At 46.5% G+C, this 27,708-nt stretch overlaps 2 protein-coding genes across 3 annotated transcripts; one reads left to right on the top strand and one right to left on the bottom strand.

Moving 5' to 3' along the window:
- Window positions 1-3,940: 3,940 nt before the first annotated feature.
- Window positions 3,941-6,915, top strand: LOC124663164 (chorismate mutase 1, chloroplastic-like). The gene is made up of 6 exons (XM_047200893.1): window positions 3,941-4,098; window positions 5,212-5,431; window positions 5,512-5,598; window positions 5,885-6,028; window positions 6,245-6,337; window positions 6,466-6,915. Exons 1-6 carry the CDS (start codon window positions 3,941-3,943, stop codon window positions 6,700-6,702), a joined length of 939 nt encoding a protein of 312 aa, XP_047056849.1. The 3' UTR covers window positions 6,703-6,915.
- Window positions 6,916-11,130: 4,215 nt separating this feature from the next.
- LOC124668426 (anthocyanin 3'-O-beta-glucosyltransferase-like) lies at window positions 11,131-12,656 on the bottom strand. 2 transcript variants are annotated; one of them, XM_047205571.1, is made up of 2 exons: window positions 12,506-12,656; window positions 11,131-12,232 (listed from the first exon to the last, which is right to left on the bottom strand). In XM_047205571.1, exons 1-2 carry the CDS (start codon window positions 12,628-12,630, stop codon window positions 11,131-11,133), a joined length of 1,227 nt encoding a protein of 408 aa, XP_047061527.1. In that variant the 5' UTR covers window positions 12,631-12,656. The 2 variants fall into 2 exon arrangements, with proteins under 2 accessions (XP_047061527.1, XP_047061526.1); XM_047205570.1 differs by having other exon boundaries at window positions 11,131-12,656.
- Window positions 12,657-27,708: the final 15,052 nt, after the last annotated feature.

Consider the following 27,708-nt stretch of genomic DNA (forward strand, 5'->3'; position numbering starts at 1 on the left):
TAGTGCCTGAGGGGCCCACACCCCCCTCGGCACGGGCCAAGGCTAGGTTGTGCCAAGGGTGGGTCTGGCCGCCCCGTGGCACCTCTTCGACCCCCCCTCTGGACTTCATCTTCGTTTCGGTAAAATATTAACTTTGGCTTTTGTTTCGTCGAATTCCGAGAATATTTTTTGTACAACTTTTCTAAAATACAAAAACAGCAGAAAATAGGGAACTGGCACTATGCCAGCTTGTTAATAGGTTAGTGACGGAAATCATGTAAAAGTGCAACGAAGTGTAAACAAAACATATATGAATTGGTGTAAAACAAGCATGGAGCAACAAAAATTATAGATACGTTTGAGACGTATCACTCGCCACTCATATCATGCTCTCTCCAGTTCTAACTATGCTTATTTATGCATGTTACAAGTTTTCTTCATTTTCAATTAGTGTTGCACACCTATTAGTTTTATTAGGATTTTATTATTTTCCCTTTTCTTTATATGTTTGTAGTGCAAAGTGCAATTATGGATAAAGCAAGGAAATGGAAACAAAGAAGGTGCAATATGGAGGAGGTGCAGCCACCAGACTTAGCCATTTGGAGAGTGAAAAAGTGGATTTCTCCATAATCAAAAAATACAAATCCAGGACAATGGTTTTTTAGTCCTCGTCCATACGAGTTCAACGAGCTGAAGAACACCGAAATCGGAGTCCGTATGAGGAAATGACACCCATTTTTACTACGAACGCCCGAGAAGATACCGAACATACATACGGGCACGGTCCGCCCGTAGCACCTACTGGAGGCAACGGGAAAACCCAGTTTGGGGGCGTTTCTTCGCTGTTTCGGCCAATCCTAGGATTCCCCCAAGTCATATGGACTGTATTGGGAGGTCCAAGGGGCCCTCCTAGGCCTATGTAAGGAGGGGAGGAGCCAAGGGAGAAGCCACACACCACCACATTCATAGTGAAGCCCTGCCGCCGTCACACCTCCATCAGATCTAGATCTCCACCATAGCGAAGACCTCAACATTGAAGGAAGACTGGGAGGAGCCCCCACCGGGGGTGCGGCCTACGCGTTGCCGACGCCCATCACCATCTCCATCGCCATCGCTCCTTCCTCCTTCCCCATCACGGTCTCCTTGATGGGTTGTATCATGGCTTGAACCCCTTAGGTGTGGGGGATTTAAGTGATTGGTGAGACATGATGTACCTACACTATTACATCTTTTTGTGATGTGATTATTATTATGATGTGCAAGAATGACTATCTATGTGCGCGTAATGCTTGTTGTCTATTATTAAGGATCCAAGCAACATGATGTTAAGAACTTCATAGATAAGAACTTGTTTATTAGGAAACCGGCGACCTCCTAGTAACAACTCATATCAAATGGGGGCTAGTATTACCCGAGGAATAACGAGGAACCATAGAGCTTAAGGCCTTCATTCGGTCTCACAACCTTAATCACGATGCTAGCCATGGTTGTTGAGCTATGAACCGTAGAATCATGGTTGTTGGATGAAAATTGTCTATGAAGTCCAACTAATTATGGGTTGCTTGACTACTTGCATATTTGTATGAAGAATTACACAATTCTACCCACGTATTCCATTTGGCACATTCACTATTATCATGAACTGTATTTCTCCACACCTAACCTCTCATTGCATTCATCCTTTTATATAATTAGTATTAACCACTGCATTAGTTTACTTCCAGTTCTAGTAATAGTAGTTATAAACCATTATCAAATATCGCTACTCTAGCAACTTATAGAATAGCTATTTCCGCCACGGGGTAGAGTGAATACAATTCTGCAGAGCTCGTAAGAGACGATACATACTGGGAGATACTTGTCACTATTAGTACTACAATAGCCCTATTGTTGATCCAGGTTAAACCCATTATTGTTTGCGTAGGAAAACCAGCTCACCAGTACGTACATCGTGAGATCGGGATGCTCAAGTGATGGACACCGAAAGTCAACTCCACCCGGCCGAGAGAGAAACAACGAACGGGGGGTGGGGCTCTCCGCTAATGCCCCACATGCTCGACTTCTCACCCAACTGCCTAGCCCAGACGGAATTGGTCGCATGCTTGGATGGAGCGTAAAGGGGATAAGGAACGAGATCACAATGTAGGTTCCCACTCACATGCTAATTAATCACTTCTTACTACATTAAGACTGTGCGGAGGCGTTAATGTTGTTTGACCAAGTAGACATGTCTCAAGTGCGAAAGGGGTGTGCAACTACCCTTATGGGTAGCTAGTTTCTTCCGAAGGCACCATATCGGGAACCAAATAGGACACTGCTGATAATCCTTCGGAGAATCGACCTCCGGATCGACAACTTGACATGTGTATTTTTTTACCATGGTTTTAAAAAAGAGATGAGGACATCCGTGGTCCACACCGCTTCGTCATCCTCCCCTTTTCCTTTGTCCTCATCTCTCTCACCCACAAACGACGCCCCCGGTCTCCCTACAGCTGCCCCCCACCTAGCACCGCCCGCAGCCACCAACGCCATGCCAACTCCGGCCTGCAGTTCTGCCGTCCCTCCTTGCAGCACCATCACCCATGAGCTGGCAGCACCGCCTTTAGGGTTCATCTCCTTGTAGAACCACCATGCCCACGCCGTCGAGCGAAGGTACGCCGAGAACTCACTAGCCACCGCCGGTAGCACCGCCAACCCCCGATGGTAGCACCTATGGCCGCTAGTCGTAGCACCATCGCCCTCCCATGGTAGCACCGCAACACACGTATGGTAGCATCAGCATCCGCCGTCCGCCGCCGAGAGCACCACCGCTCCGCCGGCAGCACCACCTCCTGCTGCATGTAGCTCCGCCAGAGGGCCTTGCAGCATATGGGTGGCCCTTTGCAGCTCAAACGGCAGGCCTTTGCATCGCCGACCATGGTCCTTCGTAGCTCCGGCGTCGGCAGGACTTGCATGTAGTGGCTGCGAGAGACACGGACATCCGGAGGAAACACATCGTTTTCCAACCAAATAGCACTTATAGGGCACCAAATTTTTTTTTATCGAGAACTGTCGCACAAGATGATGCACAATAGGGCACACAATGTTATTGTTGATACACAATTGCATACATATTGAAACAGCCGACCTAAACAGTTAACTGGTTGTGCCTGGCAATGTCCTTATTGAAGTCTTTGTTTTGAGAGCGAAGACTATCTTCAGGGTGAAAACCAAAGATCTTTGATCGGACGACGATGGCGCTGGTGCACTGTTCCCTTCTTGGAGGCGTCGCTTTTGAAGAGTCTGATTTTCAGGTGTTGTCTTGGTGGTGGTTGTATTACTGTTGCTAGGGCTGCGATGCTGTAGCGGGACTTTTATTTCTTAGTTTTCTCTTTCTCTTTTTTTGGCTGTGTGCATCCGTAATGTTTTAGGGCATTGCGTTGTTGCAGAGAATAGGTGTAATTGGTATCCTTCGATATTGATATATTCCCTTTATCGAAAAAAATTGAAACAGCCGGCCAAAAAGTTTGCATCACCTTAGCCCAAAATATAGGGCTGCCCTAATTTTTTTGGGGGCAAAATATAGAGATGGGGCGCCCGTTGAAGATTTGTTTTTGTCTAAACGACCAACAAATGTGAAAAAGAAAGAAAACCACCCAATCATGTGCTGCAAAATAGAGTCCTCACCAAACATGCGCGATGCGCAGCTATTGGCGACCAACCCCGCGCCATGTCAGCTCCGCCAAAACCCGAGGTGCCAACCCAACCCGACCCAACCTACCGCGCCGGAGGGGGCCGTCCCCTTCCTCACCTCACCTCCCGCCCTCCCTCTCCCCTTCCTACCGTCACCTTCTACCTACCACCTCCGCCCCCAACACCTCCTGCTCCTCTCCTTCCAGCCCGGCACGTCTCCTATTCTGAAATCCCAATCCGGAGATCCCAATTCCACTTTCTAGGTCGGTCATAGCGGGGGCGGCCAGCCATGGAGCTCAAGGCTGTATCCAGGACGGAGGCGCTGCCCGCGGCCCGGCACGGCGCGCAGGGCCCCAGCGGCGTCGCCTTCGGGTCGGCCGGGAGGAAGGCGCCGCCGCGGCGGCCGCTGCTCGCCGCCACCAACAACTCCGTCACCCCCGTGGCCAGGTATGTGTGGCTTCCTCTGTTCTCGCTGTACCGATTCCCCGTTCGCTGGTTGTCCCCTAGTTTGTGTTTAGTTCATGCGCCGACCATCTATTGGGATGTATTTCTTGGCCGGGGGTTGGTGATGTAGAGTTTGCCATATGTACTTCGAGGTACTAATTGTATGCATGACTTTAGCTATAAAATGTTCGAGCTTGATTTTGTTTGATATCAAGTTGATGATTGAGTTGATCCCCTAGCTGCCGTCTGGTTTGACTCGAGATCTCCTAACAAGAGGGACTTAATTATGCTGTACCTTCTGCTTGACTGACAGCCTCTTAACTTGATTCTAGCCTTTTTGTTTGTTTGTTTGAGATAGCTTATCACGTGTACCACGCCATGGATTGTGGCCTTGTAAGGATTATTATATTTCTTCTTTTTTCTAGTTGCAACCGGCACGGGAAGCTCTGCCTTTCCATTAACAAGATTCTTATTGCAGCCTCTTGCGTTACTTCCACCAAAGTATTATATCATTGAGCCTTAACCTGAGGTCTTCAGTCTTCACACTGAAACTCCAATAAATCTCGGTGAATTGCTTACTTTGACCAAATGTCTTAGTGGCTAAGGCTCACCTAACTGTGTTGAAACTTGCTACAAACGTATGTGCAACCCTGACCAGGGTGTTGACATTGACTTATACTACTGTGGATGGATTAACCTGGTTAACCTTCTATGGTGCTTCTGCACACAAAAAAAAGTTCTTTGTTAGACCTTAAGGAACTGATTGCTTTTCTTACCGGTGTACTTTTTCCAGGGCGGAGAAGCAGAGGGTAGATCAAAGTGAAATATTGACCCTGGACAGTGTTCACACTGAAATTCCAGTAAACAGTGAATTGCTTACTTTCACCAAATGTCTTAGTGGCTAAGGCTCACCTAACTGTGTTGAAACTTGCTACAAACGTATGTGCAACCCTGACCAGGGTATTGACATTTTTTTTGCGGGTATTGACATTGACTTATAACTACTGTGGATGGATTAGCCTGATTAACCTTCTATGGTGCTTCTGCACAAAAAAAAAAGTTCTTTGTTAGACCTTAATGAACTGATTGCTTTTCTTACCGGTATACTTTTTCCAGGGCGGAGAAGCAGAGGGTAGATCAAAGTGAAATATTGACCTTGGACAGTATCAGAAACACTTTGATTAGACTAGAAGACAGCATCATATTCGGTCTTCTGGAGAGAGCACAGTACTGTTACAATGCTGATACATATGATAGCCATTCTTTCCATGTGGATGGATTCGGGGGCTCTTTGGTCGAATTCATGGTTACAGAAACTGAGAAGCTACATGCAAAGGTGGAGCACCTTGCAATTAGAAATGGAACTGATCATGATATTCCAGAAAAAAAAGGCATATGCTGATATTTTGTGTGTAGGTTGGGAGATACAAGAGCCCAGATGAGCACCCATTCTTCCCGGAAGATCTACCCGAGCCACTTTTGCCGCCTATCCAGTATCCAACGGTAATTCAAATTTCAAGCTTTCTTGGATGTCAAATGCTTCACTTGTAGTCTTTGTACTATGCTTCTGCTTTCCATTGTTAGCATTCATTTCAATTTCATCGGAAAATAGGAGCTCTGTAACTTCTATCAAGCTTGTTGATGTTCTTGGCAATCCATTTGGAGCCAACATCTATTATATTGAATGTGGAATATAATCATCTACTGAAAGGATCACATCTCTAGTATGTACCGTTCTTGTTGATACAATTTTGGATGGATTCTTATGTTGTCCTTGTCATTTGCCTAGGTTCTGCATCCCATTGCTGATTCCATTAATATCAACAAAGAGATTTGGAAAATGTATTTTGATGAAGTTCTTCCAAGACTAGTGAAAGAAGGAAGTGACGGCAATTCTGGATCGAGTGCTCTTTGTGACACGACCTGCTTGCAGGTACTACACTAGATTAATACCTCAGTCAGATAATCATTGTAAATCACTTTTAATATGCCACAACTTTCATTCACTAAGAATAGGTCATGTCATTACCATGTTTTGCAAGATTTTTTGTTAGATGTCATTTTTTGTAGATTGGGTTGATGTAGTGGCTCCTGGCATTTCTGTGTATACACTTTTCTCATCCGTCTTTCCACCATTGTTCTTTTTCAGGCACTCTCTAAAAGAATCCACTACGGGAAGTTTGTGGCAGAGGCCAAGTTTCAAGAGTCCCCCGAAGATTACAGGCGTGCAATAATAGCTCAGGTCTGTGCTCTTATGCTTTGAGAGGGGTAACACTGTCATACATTTTTTGACGCTTACAGAGTTTCTGACAGACCATGACAATTTGATCCCATTGTGGGAACGACTAATTTGTGGGGTGGCCATTTCAGGACGGTGATCAGCTAATGCAGCTCCTCACCTATGAGACGGTTGAGCGTGCAATTGAACATAGGGTGGAAACCAAGGCCAAAATATTTGGGCAAGAGGTGAATATAGGAGCGGAAGCCAAGGGCTTGCCACCTGTCTACAAGATCAGACCCAGCTTGGTCGCTGGACTGTACAGCAACAGGATTATGCCGCTAACCAAGGACGTCCAGGTAGCATACCTGCTAAGGAGGTTGGACTGAGCGTTCACTACTTTGCACTGCCTACTCCGTTCGCTTTCCGGGCATCAATAACTAGGCACAAGACCGCCATAGGCATATTCATTTTGGGACTCGCTGGAAGAGCATATATTTATAATGTGTTAATTGTATCTCCATATTTTGTATCACAATAGCAAAAGGAATCATCATGTGGTGGTGTAATGGCATATGATTCAATTGCTTGGTGTTTGCACAGCTTAGAATCTCATGGCCTTAGGCAATATGTGCTGTTTCGCTAGCATGTTTCCAATATGTTGGTATCAAGCTGATACAAAGTACACCTGGCCTATGTAACAACACAATGTTAACATCTAATCAAGGCATTCAAAAATCAAAGAAGAGCAACAAAGGACATGGCATGATATGTCATGCCGAAACGAAATGTAGCCACAGGCAACATCTGCCACCATCGTTGACAACACTCAGAGAAAGGTTTTCCAAAAGCAATGTCCAGACAATAAGGTGACGTGCAAAATGTGATGCTCTCTAGCCATGTGCACATTATGTGCCTCATATGAAGGAGGAATAGAATCTCTCTTCAAACTCTTTAACACAATGATATGTGTAGAATTGCGCCCTAGACTCAATTACACTGTAGACTCAATGTGCGACCACCAAACCCATCTCCTAGTCTTTCTTGCATCCACTCCGTCCTAGAGTTCTGGACCCGCCGACTATTCCTAACATGGCATTGACCCACATTTCTATGGATTTCATAGAAAGGTTGCCTAAGTCCAAAGGCAAACCGGTGATAATGGTAGTGGTGGACAAATTCACGTAATGTGCTATCTTATTCCTTTATCTCATCCTTACACAGTACTGGCAATTGCTCAAGTATTCATGCATGACATTGTAAAATTATATGGAGTTCTGTTGGTGATCATTTGTGACAAAGATATTTTTTTCAAGCAAAATTTTGGAAAAGATTATCCAAGTCACTGACTGTCGATCGCAGATACAACTCTTCTTATTACCCTCACTCCCTCAGGCCAAACAAATAGGGTGAATCAGTGTCTTCAACCCTATGTAAGGTGCATGGTCTTCACATATCCAAATAAATTGGTGAAGGGGCTCTCTTTAGCTGAATGCAGTTACAATTCTATTTGATCCCCCTTTACAGGCATTATACATAGGGATTTGCTAGTTCTCAGACTAACTTCGTGCTCAGTCAAGTTTTACACCATTTGATTTGCATCTTGATTCGTGCTAGTCATGAGTTACGAAATGAGTTGCAACTAAAATTTATTGACATCATCTAACTGAGAACGAAATTAGTTCTCAACCGACTGAGAAATAGTCACACCCTTATACATACACCCGCCTCCTATATTTGAGTTGGCAATATCCGAGACTTTATGTAAGCAAAAAAAAACATGATCAAGCCTCCGAAACAAAATTAGGACAAGCATAACTAAGAATGAAGAAACATGCTGAGCAAAACAGAGTGAAATGATATGGTATACCTGAGTGCAACCTCATCGAATGGCAACTTTTGGTTTAATATACCCGCAATTTTTTTTTGGTTTAATAGGTTTTCTCAAACTGCATAGCAAGTTTTATAAATGGCCCATTTAATGGTTTGCAGAAAGTGGGCAATGCAGCTTGCAAAATTCAGTTAGCATATGAAGTCACTGCTCATCATTTTCTTTCATGTAAGCCAACTCAAGAACCCACCTAGGGCCTAAAGCAATTCCCAGATCGGATCTACCTTTGGTTAGTCCTGATGGTATCATCAAGATAAGCCCATCACTGGTACTGGAAACCAGACAAATTCCTAGAAACAACTTACCTATGGTGCAGTGGCTCATTCAGTGGGAGAATGTAGCTCCAGAAGGGAGAACTGCTGACTTCATCAAGTTCACTATTCCAGATTTCCTCGGCTCCACTACTGAAGCTTGGTTGAGGGGGCAATGCCAGGATCCTTACTGAAGAAATTCGAAGCAGAAACTAAATGCTTCAGATATTCAACGGTTGTGATCATTTCTTTGACGGCTGTGAAACGATTTCGTTGCCGATACGTAGTGGGGATGTGGGATACTGGGATCTTGACTTCTAATAGGAGGAGACTCTCAAGTCTCACCGGGACGGGCTCTGCTAAATAGGGATCGAAGGAAGGACGACGTGGCGCGAGCGAGGCGAGTCCTCCAACAAGGTGAACAAGATTGGCGCCACCTACACCGCAGCCAAGGATCGGCATCCCAGTGAAGGAGACTCGCCACCGCGTCGAACTCTGAGTAGCACCACACTTCCGGCATGGTGGGCGCCGCCGATGCCACAGCGAAGGCAGAAGAGACTCATGGCCTCATTGGAGGCAAACCGTTGAGTAGGTACCCGGACCCGTGGTGCCAGTCGATGAGGATGAGGAGGAGACGGAGGCAAGAAGGTGGTGGGGGTGGCTGCCGCGCGCCTTCTCGCCTTTCCTCCGGCCGGATCACGAGCCCATCCGTGCCGGCGTGCCGCTGACCTACCAACAGGTTCGAGTGGCCAGTCCCCTCCATGCAGTTCGATTGATTGATGCGCACAAATCAAATCTCTCATCGATCGGAATGGGATCGCATGACCGTGCAGTTCGCATCCTGTCTATCATGTTCAACATTTGCGGGCTTCTTAATTGATCCGTGTGTATGTCTTTTGTTAGGCCAAAGGTGCTGGGCCACTTGGAACGCTTAGATCGCGATCGCAAGATTGTGCAGAAATGCCTCGAGTGGTACAACACTATGCATCCGGTGATTTGTTCTTCCTTACTAAACTTTCCTGCCTAGCAATTTGGTATTGCAGTTTAGGACTATAGTTTCACCGCTTTGAATTAGACTCCACTAGAACAATCTTTACTGCTTACTGTTTTCACTTCCGATGGATGCTTCAGGCACCGTCTCCATACTCCATATTTTCCTAATACCTGAACGACCAGAGGAAGCACCGACTAAGAAAATTCAGTCGTTTGGTGCTTTTTTGTTTTGTTTTCCCTGCCCTGTGCCAATATCTTTTTTTTCAGACCCAAAGCAATATATGCTCATTTTTCTATTATGTTCTTTTACCTTGTTATCTGTGTCAAATTCCTTTTCGTTCATAATAAAAGAAAAATGTACGCTTTTCCCCTGAACTTATTTTGCTTGGCTCATATTTTCCCCTGAAACTGCGAATAATGGTCCATTTGGGGTTAAATGGACCACTATTTGTAGTTTAGGGGGTTTAGTGAGCCAAATAAAACTTTGGGGGAAAACATGAAGCCTAGTGAAAAGTTTGGGAAGAAAAAGGGACTTTGGTTCTTGCAAAAACAAACCAATTACTTTTCTCACCTTATTACTACATGTACTAATTCCTTTTTCCTGATTGATTGGTGGATTAGTGTGATGAGTACGAACCTACTCCTGGTGCGGTGACTGAAGGAAGCAGACTTAACAGGGGCATGTGCTGGACTCATGGAAACTTTGTGGCACGTCGGAAGCTCTCTGGCTGCTTCTCCTTCATGCCCGCTCCTCGCACTCTCTTCTTTTTTGAGCTCAATCATAGAGGAAAGAATGTCAATGAAATCGTCACATGCACCCCTCTCTAGGTATGTATCTAATTGATCAGATCCTCTTTTGTCAGTGCACAGCAAGAGTACGATCTTCAAAGGCACATATGATTCACACATATTGCTTCCCTCTCCCTCGTTAAGAAGTACTTTCAAGCTGAATTTCGTACTCTATCCTCCATTGCTTATTTCATTATTTGACTTGAGGAGCCGAGGGAATGACAGAGTTTTGTTTCCTGTGTATTCAGATGAACCAATTACTGAAGCCTACAGTTTCCTTGGTTTCCATGTTGGGTGGGGTAGTCGTTGTCATGCATGTTGCATTCTTACATTAGTCTCTGACCTTGCTTCTCTGTGTATTTGTTCTTCAGCGGATTGCGTTTGCAAGACATGCTACCGTCAACATCCTTATGTGATGAGGACATGTGTATGTGAAGATAGCAAGGTGGAGCCTGTATGCGATATGTGCTATCCTCGCTTCGGTGTGATTCATCCAATCCAAGGAGGGTTCGCGTTGGGCTATAACACTAAACTTGAGCGTGACTTTTATCGCCCCAATCACTTTTTTGATAGAAAACAATCTTGAAAATTTATGACCCCTGACGCTTAACCACGCATGCTTCTAAGTAGAACTGTAGTATGTGGTTTGCCGGTTTGAATGACTTATGTGTTATTTATGTCGCTGTGCGTATGATTTATCAGGTCATCATTTCAGGGCAGTTAGTTTGAATTCGTGAACTTGGCTAACCATACATGTAGCTTATCGTGTATCAAGTCTGTTGTCGAACTGAAGTCGGATAATACCAATAATTCGTGAAAAGGTAAATACTGTTTGCATGTGGGGAAATATATATGGTTGTACGATTATAGACGAGCCATCGGATCAGAATTTATCAGTTTGTGGAGATGTCTTCTCCAACCTTCACACGGCTTCGCCTAGCCATCAACTCATCCACGAGCCTTCCAACATCACTGTGGGAAGATCCGCCGTTCTCCACCGCTCTCCGCGCCTCCACACAGAGACCTTTAGCCCTCTTTTGTATCGTGTCGCCTTCCTCAGTGCCGCCCATCAGTCTCCCGATGGATTCAGCAATTACCTCACCGGCAATCACCTCGTGGGCCTCCATAGCCGATGCGTAGTTCTTGGCGCCGACGCTGACTCCCACATTGAGCACCTCCACGACGAGCTTCTCGTTGTAGAACTGATCCGCGTAGCGTGGCCACGTGACCATCGGAACACCGGCGCTCACGGCCTCCAGAGTCGAGTTCCAACCACAATGCGTGACAAACCCGCCGAGGGCCGGGTGGTTGAGGATGAGCATCTGCGGTGCCCAGCCTCGGATGATGAAGCCGCGGTCGCCACGCGCCATCAGCTCGGCGAAGCCTTCAGGCATCCACTCTGAAGAGTCTGGGCCTGAGCGGGCAATCACCCACACGAAATTCTTGCCTGAGAGGCCGAGGCCGCGAGCAAGCTGGTGTAGCTCGGATGGTGCGAAACTGGTCATTGTGCCGAAGGAGACGTACACTACCGAGCCAGGCTGCTTGGTGTCTAGCCACCGGAGGCAGCTGTCTGCGTCTGGCGAGGGCGCGCTGGTGCCTCTTACAGCCATGTCCTTGCCGGCGAGTGCGACCGGCCCGACGAGCCACGCGCGGCGACCGAGCGTCCTCTGGTAGTGCTCGACGTAGTCTGGCTCCAGATCGCGGAAGCTATTAATCACCTCGCCGAAGCACTTCTGGTCCGCCGCGTCCAAGCTCTGGAACATTGCCCAGTGCTCCGGCCTCTTGGCCGGGTCCATCATTTGGCACCGCCTCAGCTCGACATGGTGCGGCAGCCCTGGCAGGGAAACGAGGGCGTCGGGGTCGTCGGGGGCACTCTCCGCCGGGTTGTTGCGCAGCATGCTGTCGCTGCAGGACCGCGCGAAGATGCTGCTGCCGAGGAACGCCAGGCGCGGGACACCGTGCTCCGCTGCGGCGTCCGTGGACCAATCGAAGAAACTGTCCGACACGACGGCGTCTTGGCGGCCAAAGTCGGCCAAGAACCGATCGAAGGGCTCTCGGAGCTGTTTCACCGCTTGATAGAACTTGCCGCGCTCGCTCTGCGATGTAACGGCCATGGCGTTCTCGGCACCTGGCGGCAACCCGACGTCAGGGAAAGGCACGACGGAGATGTCGATGGCCGGACAGCCGGTGCCGCGGAGAGCTTCGTTGGCACGATCGACGGCCGAGCGGATGATGGCAGCGTTGACGGGCGTGGTGAGTATGGTGCACCTGACGCCGCGGGAGGCGAAGAGCGCGGCCATGTCGGCCATCGGAATGAGGTGGCCGGGGGCTAGGAACGGGAAGAAGAGGATGTGCAGCGGTGACTGCTGGTGCTGTTCATCTTTGGCAGCCATGGCTAGCTGCGTTACGACGCCGGTCAACTACGCCGCGGAGGAGGATCTGGAGAGTACAAACCAAACCAGATCCGCAACTTTCGGACTTATCAAGATAAAGAAGAGCTGTATATAAGTCCGAATGTTTGGGGCTAACACTATCCTATCGAACCTTCCAGGAAGACAGCAGGTGAAGTTGTTTCTGAATTTGTGATCTCCGACTTGCCGTTCAAAATTTTGATACCTTCACTACCATTGGTAAAGTCCCTGTGGGTTGATGTGCCAACAAATCATCGCAAAGATGACTGAGTGAGAAAACGATCATCCAGTATTTAGACCCTGTGTATCCATACGTCATCTTCACTGGTGTTCACCTCTGTTTTCATGTGGCATAATCACAGCATGTCTCTTAAAGCTTTCTCTTTTGTATCAATTGACCATCATAAGCTTAACCACTGATTTTTTTTTCCATAGCCAAGCCTTGACTAATAAGTAAAGTTTCAATTGCATTCTTAAGTGATAAAGCGGTAGTGCTTCTTCCATTGCCTCCTCGATTTATCAACATAATGCAATCAAAGAGCTAAATGTCTTTTATGTGGAATGTAACTAGACTCATCGGCTAAAATTGCATAGTGCTCACCACCAAGTTCTTCAACTCTTTTCTTTCTAGTTTCTATGGCATGACATCGAATAATTTGCATTTGTATATTTGAGCTAGTTAAGGTGCAACTGGATCATTGCTAGACTTTTCATTTTCATCATGTACAGTAGTGCATGCAAATAAACTTGAAACATCTGAGTGAATAAGTCAACCTTATCTTGTAAAGAGGAAGATCCTCATTAGGATATTTGATTGACTAATGAAATAGATAATGTGGATGGCTTTGTATGTAGAGATAGACTAACATTAATTGCAGTTAGTGAGGTTTTGCTTTATAAGAAGTATTAGATGTGCAGATCAGTTTTACGACCAGTCCATGCATGATACGGTCTTGATCTCTGATGGTTCCGATCTGCTGATTTTAAGCAACGTAATTTGACATGTAAGACAATGGTTAGTCGTCCCAGGTCGCATCCTTGCATGGGAAGGACGAAGCGGACCGAACACAACCTTTATTTTTCGCGGGTGATCCGAATACAACACGACTAATTATTAATATTACGAAGCCACGCCACACGGAAGTCGTATCAGACACACACCTACGATCGACTCTACGAGGCGATCTACCTATATCTCTCAATCCGGAGCGACACTAGGCGCTGGCCGCCGGCAAGCTCGATGGCGGACGTCGAGGATCCCAATGGCAGCGGCACGGTGGAAGCGGAGCCCACCGAGTGCTGCAGGTGCATGCTCATGTGGGTGATGGTCTTCTTCTTCCTCGCGTTCTTCGCCGTCTTTCTGTCCATGGATCACTTCTACAAAGACTACCCTGTCTCTGCATACATCGTGGGGTTCCTGGCCCTCCTCGCTGCGTGCTGGCCCACCTTCGTCTTCGCTATACTCGTGATCGAGTCGTACAACGGCAATCCGGAGGGAGAGAGGATCGTAGATAGCTTGATCCAGTCCGAGCGGGGCGTGTTCCTGGAATCGTTCCCTCAGTTTCTACACCGTATAGGGGTAGGAAATTAAACAGCTTTATGCATGTATTCTTTCTTTATCTTATTAGAGATCAGATCGGTAGTATCTACTTCTTCTCTCTTGTACCTTTTGTGCTAAGAGAGCAATTGGTGATTAGTGTTAGAGTGTAAGACCGACCCTCTCTCTTAGTTCGGATTTTTGATTTAATTGGTTAGTGCAACAATCTTTCATGGTATCAGAACCAAGAGGTTTCAAGGTCAAGACCTTGCTCACGCAGTTTTAAAAATAAAAAGAAAAAAGATTCTACGAACCGCACCGAGCCACGCTAAAGACTAAAATAGCCTAGACGTGAGGGGAAGTGTTGAACATAAATACACTACCTAGTCTTGTAAAGAGGAAGATCCTCATTATTTCGTTTCTTAATTTTATTCTTAAAACCAATGTTATCTCTCTCGAGTTGCATTATGTGCCTTTTATCCCAGATGTTTCAAAGTGCTTTCTCTCCTATATTCCATTTCCCCAGCCATCATCAGTAAAATATATCTGAGCCCAACACTATTCTTGAACAAGTAGCATACAAAGCAAAACATAGAATCCTTGGTGATACTATATTCAAGCTAATTATTTTTTATGAAACCACACCAAATTGAAATGAGTGATAAAAAGTGGATCGGGGTTCATGGGTTCATTTGACTATTCTCTCTTTTAAGTTGTAGTGAATAAATAGTAATTCATCAATAACATATGAGGATGCAAAATAATAGCATGTGTAAGATGCGCACTCATATAGACATCATGTCCTAACATAGAGATGATGCAAAACATCTCTCTTATACTCCACAAGAAAGGAAAACTTCATGCAATCTTATATGGACCTGACTAGACAGCATCCGGGTGCCAATTTACTCGTCTAAGCACTCACCCATAAAAGGAAAGGCTTCAATATCCAGAAAAAGAAAGTTAAGGACAGCTCGCTGAATCATGCAAAAATACTCCACGTGCGCATTTAATTTCATAAGAAGAAAAATCAAAAAGTCACAACTCGTAAACCGTGTGTCGGAATTGCAATCCGCTTTCACCGTTGGGCTTCTCCCGATGAGATCTTCGAAACTAGATCCAATTTATACATGTTTCGACAAACAAAAAAATTCGAAAAGCAACTATGTTACCGTGATAAACCAACTTTACTGTTGGAGAAAAACAACTTTGTACAAAAGTTGCTTACACCATATTTTTTGTATACTTCATAGCCAACTTATTTACTAAGGTACTTACTTAGCAACAATAGCCAACAACTTCATAGTAATAAGACTTACAACATTGCATTACTAGTTGTCCATCATAGTTTCGAGTGTCGTGGGTAACTAGATAACTTAATCGCAACGAAAATATAACTTCATAACAAATCAATACACAACTTAGGCATATCGATATGCAACTTCCCGACAAAGATACACAACCTCACGATAATTATGTAGCCGACTTTGTACTACCAGTATGCAACTTAGGTATAGTGATAGGAAAGTTCACTATTTACAATTTCACCGTGACAATATTATTGTTGGTAACTTGGTTTTCGAGGTAGCCAACTTAGTGCCAACGCACATGCCAAATAATGTGCAAGGTAGATGCAACGGTAGGCAATTTCACGATAAGGCGCTACTTCATAATAAATCATGGTAGCCGATTTAGTACTAGTTGTAGGCAACTTAGACGCATGGACTTCCAAATTCATGATAGTTGTGTGCAACTTTACTATAATTGTTCTAGCCAACTTGGTGGCAGTGATATACAACTTAGGCGTGGTAAAATATATTGGACAATGGATGCAACTTAATCATAGTGGGTATACAACTTAACAATAGTGGATATACAACTTAACAACACCGAGTATACAACTTAATATTAGCAGGTATACAACTTAGAAATAGTGGGTATGGAACTTAGCACATGTGTGAATAAATATTTCACCATCTATAAACACTACTTAGCATATTTGTGCGTGAACAATTTATTGGGTGCAAAATACAACTTAGCTCATATGTGAAACCAATAATACCTCTAACAAAATGCAACTTAGCACATGTGTGAAGAAATAATTTTCTTGTCTTCGTTGCCGCCGCCGCCGCGAGGTACAACTCCATCTCGATCAACGCCAATGTGGCCGATCATGTGATCCAAGACACGTGATGCTACACAAGTTGCAACAAGCCGAAGGGGATATCACTTTGATACCGATGGTGCTTTAGCCTCCACGGAGCTAGTCCGAACGGTGGTGGGTCAAAGGTCTAGAACGATGGAGAGGGCGAGATGGTGGGCGAACTGTCCAGCTCAGCATATGTCAACAACATGAGAAAATTAAGCAAGATGAAAAGAGGTTGCGACATCGCGATAGGCAACACATGGAACTTAACACTAGTAGTGAGTATGCAACTTAGTATTTGTCGGTATACAACTTAGAAATATTAGTGGTTATGCAACTTAGTACCTGTGTAAATCAAAATTTACCGTCTACAAACACGGCTTAGCAAATGTGAGAGTGACCAATTTATTGTTTCTAAAATACAAATTGGCTCTTATGTGAAACCTATAATATTACTGACAAAAATGCAACTTAGCACATGTGTGAAGAAACAAGTACGTTGACTTTGTGATGCTGCTGCGACAACACATCTCGATCAATGCGAATGTAGCCTATCCCGTGAGCAATACACAATGCTCTACACGAGTTGCAAGAAGCCAAAGGGGATATCGCTTTGATACTGATGGTGCTTAGCCATCCACGGAGCTAGTCTGAACGGTGGCGAGCCAGGGCTCTAGGATAATGTCGAGGGCGAGATTGTGCGCGAACTATCTAGCTCGGCATATGTCAGCAACATGAACGAATTGAGCGAGATGAAGCGAGGTGGCGACATCCTGATAAGAAAACTCATGCAACTTTACACTAGCGGTAGACAATTTAGAATGAAAAGTAAATGTATTTATAGGGACGACTTTCCTTGAGATAAGTTGTTGTAATAGGTAGACAACTTCACATATGGGTAAGCAACTTAGCACTAGTAACGTGTACAACTTAGCAACAATGAATATGTAACTTAGTATTAGTGGTGTATACAACTTAACAACAAGAGTCTTTGCCGAATGGTAGTCGGTCGAAATTCCATGACGATGGGGAGGGTGGGTTGGCGCGTGGACCGTCTAGCTCAACATACATCGATGGTGTGAACGAATCGAGCGAGGTGAACAGGGAAAGGCCCCGAAGGACCCAGAAGCTGCATTAAATTTCAGCGGTGGCTACACAATTTACAAAGAGGACCTGTAGGAGATATGAAATTACAGACAAGCCCTCAACAACAATCAAGACCCTCATAAAACAGACAACAATTTACAAAGAGGACCTGTAGGAGATATGAAATTACAGACAATCCCTCAACAACAATCAAGACCCTCATAAAACAGACAGAAAAGCAATTGGGTCCCTTGCCACCAACGTCGCGTTGAATCCTCCAGTTGCGGCCAGCAGCTGCATCGCCGGGGACGAAACCACTTGGGATGCAACCACCGAAGAGCGCCGCACTTCTGGAGATGAAGAGCCTCCACTTTGGCACGCCGGCCAGGAGGTTGTTGATGAGTTGACGCCAGCAAACGATCCGAAGATCAGCTGGAAACGCCAGAGCTCGGAGCAGCCGCCTTTCGGCCATAGGAGTCGAAAGCAGGATGGCCAGAGGTCGTCGATGAGGCGCCGCCGAGGATGAGCTCCAAAGGATAGAAGCAGCCGATCTTCCCCATCGCGTAGACCTTCCAGTAACTGTCGTCCATCCCCTTCCTCCTCCATCTCCTTGATGGCAAGAAGAAGAGGCTAGAGCCACAGATCTGAGAAGATCCACCCGAAACATAGAAGCGGGCTTATTGAGAGGAGAGCCTCGGCCAGATTTGATCCCTCCCTTCATCCACCACAGACGCCGGAGAAGGAATCGAATGCACCGTGTCCCAGCGCTGCTAGCCGGCGCCAGGAGGAAGCTCAGAAGCAGAAGAACTCCGAGTCTCCACATGGGTAAAACCAACCTAGATCTAAGCCTACAACTAAAACTACTCTGTACAACCCGCACCACGCATCCACCTCGTCGCCGACCAGCATCGCCGTCGGAGAAGAGAGAGGAGCGGGCCGGGGCCGCCCTACAGGCGACTCTCAACTGGGCCACCACCCATCTTCTATTCCTCGTCTTATCCCTTCACCACCGAGCCTAAACTGCCGTGGTTTGGGGTTGGACGCGGCAGTGGGCGAGCTCCGAGACCTGACTAGGTCCTACAACCCAGAGGTGGTGTTTCTAAGTGAGACAAAACAAAAAAAGAGAATCATGGAAAAATTACAATGGAGTTTGGGTTTCCGGCATGGAGTGTGTGTGGAAGGAAAAGGAAAAGGTGGTGGTTTGGCACTATGGTGGAGGGATGGAGTGGAAGTATCTGTTCGCCCGTGGTGCCAGTATTACATAGATGCAAAAATTATCACGGATGCAGGAACTTGGAGGTTTACTGGGGTATATGGTGAACCAAAAGCTGAACTAAGAGAGAAGACCTGGGAAGTGCTAAGGTACTTGAGGAGGCAAGATAACCTTCCTTGGATCTGTGCGGGCGATTTTAACGAGATTTTGAAACAAGAGGAACAGTTGGGCATCAATCCAAGAAATGAAACACAGATGAGTAAGTTCAGAGATTGCTTGACGGACTGCCGTCTAGCAGATTTGGGCTATTCAGGATACCCGTTTACTTGGGATAATAAACGGAGCGGTCTGGCAAATGTCCAGGCTAGGCTAGATAGGGCCACTGCAACAGATGATTTCTTGCACCTGTTCCCTTTAACCTCCGTTCAGCATATCGTGACAGAGGAGTCCGACCATATGGCTCTTCTCATTAAAGTGGCTGCGACGCCGGACAGCCGGCCGTTGCAAATCCATAGGGGGTTTATGTTTGAGGAGATGTGGGTACGGCACGACACCTACGAGAACATGGTCAAGGAGGCTTGGCGATCGAGTGCTGGTGCTGGGACAGGCATACAGGGAGTATGGGATCGTCTAAAAGAGGTATCCGCAGCTATGGCTGATTGGAGCCGACACACTTTTGGCTCAGTAAGAAAGGAGATTAAGGTTTTCAGAGCTGCTCTGGACGAAGCAAAAACTCGTTCTCTTGTGTCTGATACCTCACTGGAGGTGCGGGAGCTAGAGAGGAAACTCCATGATCTATATGAGTCCGAGGAGATAATGTATAAACAACGGTCCAGGCAGGATTGGCTAAAGGCGGGTGATCGCAATACACGATATTTTCAAAACCGAGCCACTCATAGACGTCGCAAGAACACAGTCAAGTTCCTCACAAGATCAGATGGGAGTAGATGTGATACTGATGAAGGAATGCGAGAGATGGCACGGGCCTTCTATGCTGATTTGTACACATCCGAAGGATCAGCTAATATGAATTGTATCCTGAACCATATTGAGGAATTTGTTACATCTGATATGAATGACAAACTGACTGCAGTTGTCTCGGAAAAGGAAATAGAGACAGCTCTATTTCAAATGGGACCGACAAAGTCCCCGGGCCAGATGGGCTCCCGGCCTTATTCTTTCAACGCCACTGGGCTGATCTTAAAGGAGCTATTGGGTCGGTGCGTTCGCGATTTCTTGGCGGGAAAGGAGTGTCCACCGGATTTTAATGACACTGTACTAGTGTTGATCCCAAAAGTGAACGCTCCTGAAGCTCTATACCAATTCCGTCCGATTAGCTTGTGTAATGTTATTTATAAAATAGCGTCTAAGGTGTTGGCCAACAGGTTGAAGAAGATTTTGCCGATCATGATTTCTGAAGAACAGAGTGCTTTTGTGCCTGGGCGTTTAATAACTGACAACGTTCTCATCGCCTACGAGTGTACACAGGCTATTCGGACAAGGAAGAGGAAGACACCTTTGTGCGCAGTTAAGCTCGACATGGTTAAGGCTTATGATAGGGTCGAGTGGATTTTATTGGAGAAGATGATGCAGAAATTGGGTTTCGCGCCACAATGGATTGACATGATAATGAGATGTATTACATCGGTTCGCTTTTGTGTGAAATTAAATGGGGGTTGCTCTGAAGCTTTTCTACCATCCAGGGGTCTTAGGCAAGGGGATCCGATTTCCCCCTACCTGTTCTTGATGTGTGTAGAGGGTTTTTCGGCCCTTCTGAAGCAAGCTCAGCGGGAGAAACAGATCAGCGGGGTAAAGTTTGGGGCAGATGGTCCACATATTACTCACCTCCTTTTTGCCGACGACAGCGTCATCTTCTTGGAGGCCTCGGCTGATAACATGCAAGCTCTAAGGAGGATTTTGGGGGCCTATGAGGTCAGTTCGGGACAGAAGGTAAACTTGCAAAAGTCTTCAGTTTTCTTTGGAAAAGGATGCAGAGAGGAGCAAAAAGGGGCTTTAAAGCAGGTGATAGGTATTGAGAGTGAAGCGCTGTCAGAGAGATATTTGGGACTGCCCACTGTTGTAGGTCGATCAAAAGACGGGTGCTTCAAACACCTGAGGGAGCGAGCACCGGGGAAGATTAAAGGTTTAAAGGGCCGGGGAATTTCAAAAGAAGGCAAAGGTGTACCGATTAAGTCGGTGATCCAGGCAGTCCCGGCCTATGCTATGAGCTGCTTCCAACTAACAAAGAAAATGTGCAAACAACTGAGCTCTATATCCGCTAATTTCTGGTGGGGCGACACGGACGACCAGAAGAAGGTCCACTGGATTGGTTGGCCGAGAATGTGTAGAAGAAAAATGAGAGGGGGTTTGGGTTTTCGAGATTACGAGTGCTTCAACCAAGCCTTCCTTGCTAAGCAAGGGTGGCGGATTATCACAAACCCGGACTCTCTATGTACAAAGGTACTGAAAGCTCGATATTTCAAAGACGCGGATTTCTTGACAGCAAGATGTCCAAAGCGTGCTTCATACACATGGAAAGGGATTCTGTATGGGAGGGAATTGCTCCAGGCAGGTTTGATTTGGAGAGTTGGGGATGGAGCATCTATCACTGTAGGTGAGGACAACTGGATCCCCAGGGCTGGTTTTCAACGTCCACTGGGACGGCGAGAAGAGGGATGCCCGAGTAAGGTTCAAGACCTAATTATTCCGGAGGGAGGTGCGTGGGATGAGGAGAAAGTGCGCCAGTATTTTTTTGATACTGATGCTAGCGATATTTTGCGCACTCCAGTAGGTCGCCCGGGTTGCACTGACTACCGTGCATGGAACTTTACAAAGAATGGCCTATTTTCAGTAAAGTCGGCATATCATCTAGCTGTCCAAAGGAAGAGAGAAGCAAGTGGGTCAGTGGAGGCCTCGAACTCGACGAGAGAACATAAAGGATGGCTAGACCTGTGGGATGTACAAGTGACAGGGAAGACGAAGGTCCATATATGGCGCTTAGTGGAGAACGGACTAGCGGTGGGGGTTGAGCTCAGTCATAGGAAGATCAAAGACGGCATTGTCTGTCTAGCGTGCGGCGGAGCCGAGAGTTTAATCCACCGTTTCTGGTCATGTCCTCACTCGGCGTCCGCTTGGTCTCTTATGAAGGAGTACACGGGATCGGAGTGTGAGGCGCCTCCGAGGAGGCTGGCGTGCCATGCTGAACCGAAAGGCTGGTTACTTGACTGGATTGGGAAGGCGCACCGAGAAGGAGCTTGAGCTGGCCTTTACGCCGATCTACAACCTGTGGCAAGCAAGGAACGATGCCGGGGAAACCCAGCGAGTTGCGGGACCCTGCGGCAATCGTGCGGAAGTCCATAGCGGCGGTGGAAGAGTGGCATAGTTTGCGGGCGAGGTCTGCGAACACGGCTACAAAACTGATCATGAGGTGGCAGGCACCTCCAGAGGGATGGTGCAAAGTAAACACGGATGGTGCCTACAGAAACGCGGAGGGCAACGCTGGAGGGGGTGTGGTTGTGCGTGACCACCATGGAGGCTTTCTAGCGGGAGCTTACCATTTTTTCACCAACGTTGCCGATGCGGAAGGGGCCGAACTTCATGCATGCCGCCAAGGACTCCTGTTAGCGAGGAGGTTGCAGGTTGCAAAGGTTGTGCTGGAGACGGACAGTTCAGTGGTGGCGTCCAAACTATCTCAGGAGGAGGTCGACAGGTCTTTTTATGGTCCTTTAGTTGAAGAGATCAAGGAACTGCTTCGACGATTCGAAGAAGGTATGGTGCAAGCTGTGCGTCGAACGGCAAATAGTGCTGCTCATGTTTTAGCTAAGGAGGGCTGCGAGAATAATGTGTCTAGAATTTGGCTTGGTGTTCCACCAGCGTTTATTGTAAACATACTGGATGTTGATGTTTCAGTGAGGTAATAAAGCTCGCAGCATTTCTCTCAAAAAAAAAATATCTGAATCTTTTTATCCACCTTTCACGTGCTCATAAATTGATTGCAGCAGCACGAAGGAAATTTGTAGAAGCAAAATCAGAACACGCCCAATCTGATTAGCAGCAGCTCAATTTGTTCTGTGTTGTAGCAGCAGACGGTGGAGCTTCACGCGTGCTGCTGCGACGGGGCGCTCACCATTCAGCAGAGCTCTATGCAGTGCAGCAGCCTCGCGCGTCCTCCTCCTGGTTCCCCGCTCCAGCAGCTAGAGGCCAACCTCCCGGCTCGCTTGTCTGATGCCTTGGCCTACTGCAGGGCGAGCAGGGCAACCCCTCGAGGCGACGACATGCCCAGCTCTGCAGGCGAGTGCGTCAGGTCCGCCCGCATATCCAGCAGCTCGAGGAGGGGCACACGAAGGAACGGGGGATCGAGACGACGACGGGCAAAGGGGCAGAGGGCTGGCGCTGCGAGGTAGGCCGGTGGCTGAAGTAGAGGTGGCGTGGGGCAGCGATGGCGGGAGAGGGCAGGCGAAGCTCTGGGGTTCCCGGAGGAGCGAGGATGGTGGGTTGAAGAAGGCCAGATCGCGGCGGCGGCGAGAAACCAGGCTGGGGAGTCGCAACGGCGGCGACGACATGGGGGATCGTGGGGGCGAATGGGGAATTGGGGATGGGTCTTTTCGGATGGGATGAGCGGATCAGTTTGTCACAGCGCGAGCACGTGCCAGGTGAGATTTTGTCGGAAAAGAACCGCGACCTGTAGGTCGATCAAGCACATCGGACGGCTAGAAATCGAGTGCTGGAATTGACAGCCAGCATCCGAGCACTATTTAACTATTTAGCATCTGGGATCTTATATTAAGAATTAATAGAGCATAGCCATAAGCACATGCGAACACAACACCCCTGTTACCCGGCCCTTGCCCGGGCTTCGTGGTCGTTTGGCCCCGTGAGCGAGAAGAAATTAGCTAGGAAATGACTAATGAGGATGTGAGTTGGGGTAAAAATGAGTCCGATCTGACCGCTGCCTAGGAAAAAATTTAATGTGTGAAGAAGGAGAGTTGAACTTTGCTAACCTCTTGCCGTTCAGGTACGTGACAAACTGACAATGTCGTGATAAGGAACTGAACCATGGTTACTACCTGTCTATAATGGAGACAGGATAGTTTTTAACTTTTTATACATAGCCTACATGCTAGCATTAACTTTTTAACTGACAATGTTGCACTCTTTTTGAACACATGTTCGTGGCTGTGATGATTCCTAAAAATTCTTCAGAATAGAGTATTATGATGTTATTAATTTTTTCGATAAAGGGAATATATTAATATCAAGAAGATACCAATTACACCCAGCCTCTGCAACAACGCACCACCCTAATGGCACTACGGATGCACACAGCCAAAAACAAGAAAAGAAAACTAAGAAATAAAAGTCCCGCTACGAGTATCTCGGGCCTAACAACGAGCAATACATCCACCGCCAAGACAACACCCGAATTACGGACTAGTCCCCGCTCTCAAAAAAAATGCCTCCACCAAGGACATTGCCGGGCACAACCAATTAAGGCCGGACCTTGGGTTTTCACCCGAAAGGTAGGACTCTGCACTTCACCTGTGTTGTCACCCCCACTTTCATACGAGCTGCCGTGAAGCCCGAAACACCAAGCAAGTCCCTCAACATCGCAAAGACTTGAACCTCCCTTAGCTAGTCCTCCCCTCGGCCTTCATGAAATTCTCTTCTTCCGACTTTTATCATGGATCCATAGTCACTTGATGTCAATCAAAGAACAAGAGCTTCGCGCCGCTCCCTCCAGAACCAATCGGTCGGAATAAAAACATGGGTGCGCACGACCGAATACCTCAGATCCAACAAACTCCAGGCAAAAGCACGGTTACATTCATCGGCGGAGCCTTCCGGAACTCAACAATCCGGCCGGATCACGAGTCCGGAGCCTCCGGTAGGTCCTCCTCTTCACGCAAGAGAGACCCTAGGACCGCCGCCTTTATTCAGGTCGGACCCCCACGTCGGCGACCATCCCGGGCTGGCCACTCCAACCCACCACCGGCGACACCGACGCCGGCTTCCAAGCTCCTCCATCATGCCGCCGGAAAGCGGTGATAGATCGATGGATCCACCACCACCAACCGCAGGCCGACCCTCTCCGACGAAGAAGATGGCCACCTCCACCATCGTACCCAAGGCTGCTGCCCGGGCGACCTCGTGGCGCGAGAGGACCCGAGATCGCCTCCACACACGGCCGAGAGGCGGGGGGGGGAAGTGGCGCGGATCATGGCCCGGCCGCTGCCCGCCACCGGCCCCTCCGGCGTGCTGCGGTGAAGATCCGGCGGAAGGCAAGGGGCTACCGCTTCGGCCGTCGCGCGAGGGTCGGCCGCCGCCGCCGCCCATCACCAAATCCGACCGGCCGCAGCCGAGCGTCGAGGGATCCCGGTCGCCGTCCCAGCGCGGCAACAAGGAGAGGCCGCCGCCACGCCCCGCGGCCTTTGCCCGGAGGCGCTACCGGCGGCGGCGGCAGCGGCGGGGTGTGTTTAGGGTTTGGGAGGGGTGCGGGAGGAGCTCTGTAGGTTCTCACGCTTCCTGTCTGATCTGTCTGATCTGTCATGACTAGTTGTATGTACCAATGAACTCGTCCAAAGACACACTATGTAATTATAGTTTCGAAATGGTTGGAAATTAGCTAATTCTAGTCATATCATTGTTATTTCATTTGAATTCGATCATCGGCCCGTCTTTTTAAACTATGACCCCGTTGCGTGTCGTCCTCCCCGGATATGATGGACAAGCTCACCATGTTGCCCACACCCTCCACACCCTAAGGCCTCGTCTCCACCGTCGGTGATGTCGTGGCCATCCTCGTCATCCTCGTCAGCAGTGAAGTCCTTGTTATGCTTATATTTATTCGAAAAAAATTTAGTTGCCTTGCAGTGCGCTCAGGCTTCGACAAATTTCGGGTCCGCCACTGGCCATAAGTACTTTGACATGATGTTTGAATATCAAATATGCTACCTTTAACAAACAAGATCATCACTTTTGTCACGTGGCGAACACAACACATGCATTCACTTCATCCCTAGTGAGCTAGCAAAAGAAAAGGCAAAATCATAATAGATCATGAATTTGTTGTCACTATTCAATCACTAAAACCATGCTACTCAATCTAATACACACATCATCCCCACATGCTTTTGCATAGATATTGGATTTGAACAAATACTTAAAAACGGGGTACATAATATGCATCTATAAATACATATTACACATAATATGATCAGATCTCATAGCATAATATCATAGAATAAGGATCCATCACATAGGTATTACAAATATGACCATAATCATTTAGAGCAGCTCATATGGCACTAAGAACTATGAAGAACATGAGAGATATAGATCAAGCTACTGCCATAAACCCGTAGTCCAGAGGTGGACTACTCTCCCTTGATCATGGTGATGATGATGAAGATGTTGGAGAAGGTGGAGATCCCTCCGGCGGTGATCCCGACGGAGTTTCCCCCTCCAATCTTCTCTGCTGCATGCCTCTATTTTCGTGTTTCTGTCTTCTGCGGCGTTATCCTCCCGGGAACTCTTCGGGGCCATATATATAATGATTGTTAGGTCAAAATACATCGGTGGGCGAAAGAATCGGGTCAATTGGACGATCGACGGTCGAAATACCTCGGGTGGAACGCCCTACATGTTTGGGCGCGCCACCTGATATCTTTTGGGCCTCAGGCCCATCCAGGCCTCCTCCAAAGCTCCATGGTGCTTCTCGATGAAAAAGTGATACTCCTAAAATCACATGTCAATTTGACTCCGTATAGATCTTTGAAAGTGAAAAATACGCAAAACAGGATTTTCTGTTCTATGGAGTTATAAACCAAATGAAGGGGATCATTGGTAAATCCCCATAAATTAATGTAAAACATGTTATTAACATCATATATGTTGCAAATATGTGGAAATTCAATATGATAAAGGACAAAGTTCACGAATGCATTTTACATGCATCAAATACATGCCTGAAACATTTTTAAAGTGCAACATTGTTTTTCAATATTTTTCGGAATCTGTAAAAACTTGTGAAAATGCTATTACATTTTGAACATATCAATGTAGCCAACAACAACAACAACAACAACAACAACAACAACAACAACAACAACAACAACAACAACAACAACAACAACAACAATGTATTGCAACAAATTGTTATTTGTTTGCAGCAAAACAATGTTTGCAAGAAAACAAATCAACACATTCCACATACATGCCCATCGAATACACCATTAAATAAACATATCTACAACATTGGAAATTTTTTTTGTACCATACATCAAGAACTAGAAAGGAAATGGTGTTTTTTTACTGCGCATGTTATAACAATCTAGCTTTTCTTTTTCTTATAGGACACCATATTATTTGTCTTTGCTAGTTCATCGCATTACATTTCTGGATATGGTAAACTTAAGTGCAGTATTCATGTTTCATTTATATAGACAATAATCTTAGGTAATAATGTAAATTCCTAATGGAAGATGAAATGAATGCAATAAAACCATATATATCCTCTCATGTCCAATGAAGAAACATGTATATATTGACTAGCTAAGATTTATCAATTTAAAGTACTTATTGATATCAAGATGAAAAGAGAACAATTTAACTCATCTAGGAACTTAGAAAGAACGAATATAATTATCAAACATCAAAAACAAAGAAAAATAAGCTTAACCACATGAAGAGAATAGCAAACTACATCTATTGTCCAAAGGAACGCATCAAAAGATCCAAAGTAAAACTCATATGATCTAAGATAATAACTAGAGTTTTTGTTAAAAGATGAAATGTGAACAAGAAATGGATCTCATTATGTATCCCACCAAGTAGTTCAGCCTCATCAAACTTCTTCCCTGAAATCGTTGACAACACTTTCACTTCCACGAATCACCGTGGAAAACTCAAACCGATGCACCAAATGCAATGGCAAGAACACCACAAAGATGCTCAAGTAATTCTCTCTCAAATTCCAACAAAGCTACAAAATCTATTGAGAAAATAAGAGAGGAAGAACAAATAGGAGGAGGAACACCAAGTTTCTCCAAGATCTAGATCTAGTGGATTCCCCTCACAAAG

The sequence above is a fragment of the Lolium rigidum genome, chromosome 6 (genome assembly GCF_022539505.1).
Source record: "Lolium rigidum isolate FL_2022 chromosome 6, APGP_CSIRO_Lrig_0.1, whole genome shotgun sequence".
Taxonomy (NCBI): Eukaryota; Viridiplantae; Streptophyta; class Magnoliopsida; order Poales; family Poaceae; genus Lolium; species Lolium rigidum.

What these genes read in the sequence shown, in the direction of transcription:
- LOC124663164 (XM_047200893.1), top strand. Translation starts at nt 3,941, where the DNA reads ATGGAGCTCAAGGCTGTATCCAGGACGGAGGCGCTGCCCGCGGCCCGG. An exon ending in CTGAGAAGCTACATGCAAAG is followed by an intron (nt 5,432 to 5,511) that starts GTGGAGCACCTT and finishes TTTTGTGTGTAG; the next exon opens with GTTGGGAGATACAAGAGCCC. An exon ending in CGCCTATCCAGTATCCAACG is followed by an intron (nt 5,599 to 5,884) that starts GTAATTCAAATT and finishes TCATTTGCCTAG; the next exon opens with GTTCTGCATCCCATTGCTGA.
- LOC124668426 (XM_047205570.1), bottom strand. Translation starts at nt 12,630, where the DNA reads ATGGCTGCCAAAGATGAACAGCACCAGCAGTCACCGCTGCACATCCTC.